The following is a 7500-nucleotide window of genomic DNA, read 5'->3' on the forward strand; positions in this document are numbered from 1 at the left end:
AAACTTACATCTACATAGTTAGCATTGATGTAATCAGAATTCTTTTGGCGGCCAGTGATTGGAGCAAGGTGTACACGGGTTTGGTCATCTGGTAACAAAACAAAGTAGTTGATGTACAAATGAAAGTCATTATTCTCATGATGTGCTGTTTCCCGCACTTACGGAATGAATGATATACATTTACACCTACAGGACATGGTTTTTCTCATAGAAGCATTTTCTGAAAGGTTCCCCTAACACACTACTTTCAGCCCATGCTATAGTCATGTAACATGCCTAAATAGTATCTAGCATTATGTTAAAACTATATTATCAAATAGTTTGAGAATTGGCCTATGTAGCATTATGTTAAAACTATATTATCAAATAGTTTGAGAATTGGCCTATGTAGCATTATGTTAAAACTATATTATCAAATAGTTTGAGAATTGGCCTATGTAGCATTATGTTAAAACTATATTATCAAATAGTTTGAGAATTGGCCTATGTAGCATTATGTTAAAACTATATTATCAAATAGTTTGAGAATTGGCCTATGTAGCATTATGTTAAAACTATATTATCAAATAGTTTGAGAATTGGCCTATGTAGCATTATGTTAAAACTATATTATCAAATAGTTTGAGAATTGGCCTATGTAGCAGACGTGCTACAACTCATACTTACAGGCAACAATATCAAGGTATCTGTTTTTGTTTTTATTTTCTGGTAAATTGGAGTTGAAAAAAGTCAAGGCCTTGGTTGAAACCTTCCGTATGTCCTGCAAGAAATTAGATGGAGCATTGTTAGTATGTAAATGTAAGATAAAAGAGAGCAACTACAGCTGGGATGTTTGACCACTCAAAGATATTAATAAAAACCTCAGACCACTATAAAGAAGTGGTCTGAGTGGAAGCACAATGTTTTTTCACACTTTGGCTCCACTTCATCTCATCATCACAAACCACGGCCTGTTTTACGGCAACGTTCTTAACGAGCCTCCCACAGGCCGTGGATGCATTCATATACTATATCCGTATTTATGGCATAGCTAATTAATTCGTTTTGTACGTAAATACTACAACCAATCAGATTGCTCCTTGCATACCACATGATATACAATGCCTTGACAAGAGAATAGTACATACAGTACATTGAAAACTGACTTGGCCAAGTTGGGTTCTTGTTGCTGAAATTTTATTTTTGCCATCCTACAAACAAGATTGGATTGATACATGTATGAACATAAAATAATGATCTATAAATCTGTCAAGCAGGGTTTGTGAGAGCATGGATTTGTTGTACTGTCAGACCAGGCGTCCGATACAATCGTGAGTTTGTAGCAAGTACTGAAGTAGGTTACAACGTGGATTATCTCAATAGGGCCATGTTTACAACAAGCCAAGATTGGCTGATTCAAGCGAGTTCACTCGAGATAAAGTTATTTTCCATTCACAACCTGTAGTTATAGAAGTGTTGTTTACCATACTCTTGATTTTACAAGGAACTGGACCTGGGCTGAACGCTAATTAAGTACAACCTTTCAGCACAGTGTCTTCGGGCGTACGAGTTAAGAACGCCGTGATGACTGCATTTATCACCCGTACTCTGTACAGTACCCATTTATCAGCCCTTATAAATGTAAATGTTCAACAAATCTTTCCCCGTTCTTACTTTATACTCTTTAACCCCGTCAAATATTGGTTATCCTAGTAGATAAATGAGACTAGTAACTTTTACTCGGGTCTTTTGAATCACTCGTTCACATTCACTCAGTGCATGCATCTGTACAAAGTTTGCTGTTCACGCTAGCTAGCTGTGTTGGACTCTGTTGATCATCGTCGCTAACCACAGCCTCTTTTACTGCAGCGTCAAAAATTCGCCGTGTGAAAGTCCATCATTTCTGTTGTACTCCCCAATTATAGTTTTTAGGACTTAATTCTTTTGGGAAAGTTGTATGTGTGAGTACCCTGTAGTTTTTCTGTGTTGCCGTGAACTTTGTGGCAGTTGCCATAATTCGCCATAACATGAGGCCATTGTTATCTGAAACACATTCTTTGAGAGACGGAGTTTGATTGGTCAGATTATCATGATGTCATTGCTTATGAATATGTATTACATATACATGAGGTATGGCTTTGACAGCCGTAAGATGCCAGAGTATTTATTTGGAAGTGTAGTGGTAAAAATAATAACTCTGGTTTGCGAGAATGACACTCCTCATTTCCCTTAGTTGTTTACAATGTGGCCATGTGGCTAACAAATGGGCATTCATTTTGGATTTTTAATTTATAAAACAACTTTAATTTACGATGTCATGTTTTTTACACTTTTATAATCAAAGACATAGTATCCAACTGTGTTTTATGGTTAAAGCTATTGGGCAAATTTCAATGGTGTCTCTTGATATAAAACTTCATAATCTATTGACCACTTTGCTATTTGACCTTGAATATGGAGATTAAGGCAAAGGTCAAGATATGGAAAGAAAGCTGACCTTTAGGATATAGACATTAAAATTCATTCAATTTCTTGAGTTAACATAGAAAAAAATTTGGTCATTTGACCTTGAAAATAAATATTTGTCAAGGTCAAAGTCTCATTAAAAAGCTCATCACGATAATATGAGGGTAGACACTTGAATGGAGTCACTATTATACCGGTACCTCCAAAGTTTTGTTGCATATTGTGAAATTTAACAACAAATATGGCCGCCATTCTGCCCTATGTATTGTCATATGCACTCTAGAAATGAATGTCAATAAAGCCAAGGAGCTAGTGATAGCAGATAACCCTGATTTGCCAGAGCAGGTGTTCATGAATGGGAAACCAGTTGACATTGTTGGGTGTTTCAAATACTTAGGCATAAATCTAGACAATAAATTAAGTTTCACCGAAAATATTTATAACATTGTCAAGAAAGCTACACAGCATATGTTTCTACTGAGAAATGTGTACAGGAGCCTTATTGAAAGTGTACTTTCATTTAATGTAACAGAATGATATGGAAACTTGAGTTAAAAACAAAGTAAGCTAGTTAGAATCACTAAAATGGCAGGAAAAATCATAGGTAGACAACAACGCCAACTATGTTAACTTTACAATATATCTGTTAAAAGGAAAGCATTGGCTATCACCGACGACCTCTCTCACCGACGACCTCTCTCACCGATGACCGCTCTCACCGACAACCTCTCTCACCGACGACCTCTCTCACCCTCTGTATTCTCAGTTAGAATTGTTGTCTTCAGGCAGGCACTATAGAACGCCACTTACTCGCAAGAATATTTTCAAGAAATAATTTCTGCCATGTGCAATAAGCATTCTTAATTCATGTTTATAGTCCACTCAACTGGTATTTTAGAATTAACGTATCAACGTCTTATTATGCTGAACCTTAATGTTATTTACATTCTTTTCTTTGTTGCCTTTATTGTATGTATATCAGTGTTTTAGTCTTCAGTTGTCTAAATTTTGTGTATAAATTATATTTTTGTCTCTTTGGGGTGAAGCTATACGGAAATTTCCAATGAGGACAATAAAGTTATATTGAATTGAATTGAATTAAATTAAATATTTGATTCTGTCCTAAATCAAAGTGAATGCATACGTCTCACATAGTACGTTACCTTTATGCCTGGTTTGGTTGAAATCAGTTGGTGCATGTCAAAGATATGATGATGAACGTATGCAAGGACGGACGGATGGGCAGACGGAACCCAATGTATAAGCAGTTGGTAGGTACATGCCAGGTGAAGGCCAGGTCAAGTCAGGTCTTGACTGAATATTTTTTACGATTCACATTCAGATCCAAAGATGTGAATTCGTCATTATACTTCTTGTAGATTTTTGATTAGTTTTCATCAGGGTATTCTCAGCAATTCACCATCATCAGTTATCTTTTTTATTCAAAATCGCCATGAAAGTAGTCTCTTCTGTTCTAAGATTCACATTTTTCATATTGATTTCATATCCGTTCTTGTACATACTGGGTTTGTTCAAGAGCAAAAAAAAAACACAGCACAACTACAGGCACTTTTAAAATGTTGCACATGGATAACAAAAAATGCGCGAATGGCATTATAGGACAACTGTATTTGGCTGTTGCTATGGGCATGGTCTTGTTGCTAGGCATATTAACATAATTTGCATATCACTGATGGGATCATCACGTCATGAACAATTCTTAAACTAAACACCCTAAGGACACTCCCACCAAATTTCAGTCAAATCTGCTCAGTAGTTTTGGAATTATACATTTTTTACCAAAAAGACATACTTTTAGCCCTAATTTGCATATCACTAATGAGATCATCATATCAAGAATACATGTTAATCTAAACACCCCTTAGAACAATTCCAAAAATCTCAACCCCCATCTGCTCAGTAATTTGGGAATTATAGACTTTTGAAAATTTAAAGAAACTTCCTTCTTCCATACCCTTTTATGTCATTCACATAGTTCCATACCCTTTTGTCATTCACATAGTTCCATACCCTTTTATGTCATTCACATAGTTCCATACCCTTTTATGTCATTCACATAGTTCCATACCCTTTTATGTCATTCACATAGTTCCATACCCTTTTATGTCATTCACATAGTTCCATACCCTTTTATGTCATTCACATAGTTCCATACCCTTTTGTGTCATTCACATAGTTCCATACCCTTTTATGTCATTCACATAGTTCTATACCCTTTTATGTCATTCACATAGTTCCATACCCTTTTATGTCATTCACATAGTTCCATACCCTTTTATGTCATTCACATAGTTCCATACCCTTTTATGTCATTCACATAGTTCCATACCCTTTTATGTCATTCACATAGTTCCATACCCTTTTGTCATTCACATACCGTAGTTCCATACCCTTTTATGTCATTCACATAGTTCCATACCCTTTTATGTCATTCACATAGTTCCATACCCTTTTATGTCATTCACATAGTTCCATACCCTTTTATGTCATTCACATAGTTCCATACCCTTTTATGTCATTCACATAGTTCCATACCCTTTTATGTCATTCACATAGTTTCATACCCTTTTATGTCATTCACATAGTTCCAGTGTTCCTTTCTTATATTCTTTTGTGTTTGACTCTTTGCATCATGATATCTATGATGGAACGTCTTCCTTCATAACCGTTTCTATACCTTTCTTTAGTAATTCCATTTTTCTTCAACTGAGTCTGATGGCATGTTTACAATGTCTTGACTGAGTGAAGTTATTTTTTGTTTAACAGTGTGCATGTTTTCTTTATTGTACATGTATACTTTTCTTCTGTTTGGGTTATTGTATCTTGGCTTTATGTCAGAGTTGATTACAACCATATGATGGTCTGATATTCCTGGTACAGTGTCACATGTTTTTACAAGACTTGGATTGTTGGTAAGGTAGAGGTGCAAAATGCTGTTGTTTCTACTTGGTTTATGTTGTACTTGTTCTAATGAGATCAACAAGTTCATGGTGTTGTACTTGTTCTAATGAGATCAACAAGTTCATGGTGTTGTACTTGTTCTAATGAGATCAACAAGTTCATGGTGTTGTGCTTGTTCTAATGAGATCAACAAGTTCATGGTGTTGTGCTTGTTCTAATGAATTCAACAAGTTCATGGTGTTGTGCTTGTTCTAATGAATTCAACAAGTTCATGGTGTTGTGCTTGTTCTAATGAATTCAACAAGTTCATGGTGTTGTACTTGTTCTATGAATTCAACAAGTTCATGGTGTTGTGCTTGTTCTAATGAATTCAACAAGTTCATGGTGTTGTGCTTGTTCTAATGAGATCAACAAGTTCATGGTGTTGTGCTTGTTCTAATGAATTCAACAAGTTCATGGTGTTGTGCTTGTTCTAATGAATTCAACAAGTTCATGGTGTTGTACTTGTTCTAATGAATTCAACAAGTTCATGGTGTTGTGCTTGTTCTAATGAATTCAACAAGTTCATGGTGTTGTGCTGTTAGGTTGGCTCCTGGTTTAACAAAGTTTTACTCCCAGTTAATGTATGGAAGATTAAAGTCACCACCTAATATAAGATGTTTGTCTTTTTTTTTAAGAGCCTTTCCAACAGAAGTTGATAAGTTTTGTGGGCTTTCAATGCTTGCACTTGGTGGTCTGTAGAAAGATCCAATACGAATGGATTTTTCCTTTGTTTGTATTTTAGCCCACACTAGTTCACAGTCTGGTGTTTCATCTTCCACTTCACTATCTTCAATATTGTCATGAATGGCTATGAACACACCTTCTCCGTGTTTATTTTGGTCCTTTCTCAATATATTTGATTGGAAGCCACTAGGACAAATCTCACTACTGTTGTGTTCTGGGGCTAACCAAGATTCAGTTCGAATTAACGCATCTGGTTTTATGTTGTCAACATGTTCAGACTGTACAGAACGCTTGTTCCTCATACTTTCAGAGTGTTTGTTCCTCACTAAATATTACGAAGTTTATGCTGCAAAATAGGAGAGTTATGGCAATCTGGATGGGTGCCATCATCTTGGATAGCATACACAACAAATGCCTGGTAGCTTCCCTGCTGACTTTCCAGTTTAGACACACAACTTCCACATGGTAATGCAAAGGCAAGTTATGCAGTAAATAATGATGGCTGCATTTTGATAATTAGACCTGAAGGTCGCCAAAGATAGCTCGCAATATGATAACATAAGGGTAGACACTTGAATGGAGTCTCTATGTATTACAGTTTTTGAGTTATGCAGTAAATAATGATTTTTCACTACAAATATGGCTGTCATTCAGTCAAATTTGCACATATCAAAAAACAAATTGATGTGCATATGTCCCACATGATATGTCCCCTTTGTGTAAGGATTGAAAGAAATTGGATATTGCATGTCTGAGAAATGATGTATTATGGACGGATACACAGATGAATGGATGGACAGATGAATGGATACACAGATGAATGGATGGACAGATGAATGGATGGACAGATGAATGGATACACAGATGAATGGATGGACAGATGAATGGATACACAGATGAATGGATGGACAGATGAATGGATACACAGATGAATGGATGGACAGATGAATGGATGGACAGATGAATGGATACACAGATGAATGGATGGACAGATGAATGGATGGACAGATGAATGGATACACAGATGAATGGATGGACAGATGAATGGATGGACAGATGAATGGATGGACAGATGAATGGATGGACAGATGAATGGATACACAGATGAATGGATGGACAGATGAATGGATGGACAGATGAATGGATACACAGATGAATGGATGGACAGATGAATGGATACACAGATGAATGGATGGACAGATGAATGGATGGACAGATGAATGGATGGACAGATGAATGGATACACAGATGAATGGATGGACAGATGAATGGATGGACAGATGAATGGATGGACAGATGAATGGATGGACAGATGAATGGATACACAGATGAATGGATGGACAGATGAATGGATACACAGATGAATGGATGGACAGATGAATGGATACACAGATGAATGGATGGACA

The 7500-nt window shown here is 36.3% G+C and overlaps 1 protein-coding gene across 2 annotated transcripts in view; it reads right to left on the reverse strand.

The window, feature by feature from the left end:
- The window catches only part of LOC144450414 (receptor-type tyrosine-protein phosphatase gamma-like), a 111134-nt gene that overhangs the window by 44084 nt on the left and 59550 nt on the right, over nucleotides 1-7500 (reverse strand). For both annotated transcript variants that reach the window (XM_078141128.1, XM_078141046.1), the window contains 2 exons: nucleotides 667-760; nucleotides 9-88 (listed from right to left, as the gene is read on the reverse strand). In XM_078141128.1, coding sequence (XP_077997254.1) covers nucleotides 9-88; nucleotides 667-760 — 174 coding nt within the window. The remainder of the gene's footprint in view (nucleotides 1-8; nucleotides 89-666; nucleotides 761-7500) is intronic.

Source organism: Glandiceps talaboti, chromosome 1, assembly GCF_964340395.1.
Source record: "Glandiceps talaboti chromosome 1, keGlaTala1.1, whole genome shotgun sequence".
Lineage (NCBI taxonomy): Eukaryota > Metazoa > Hemichordata > Enteropneusta > Spengelidae > Glandiceps > Glandiceps talaboti.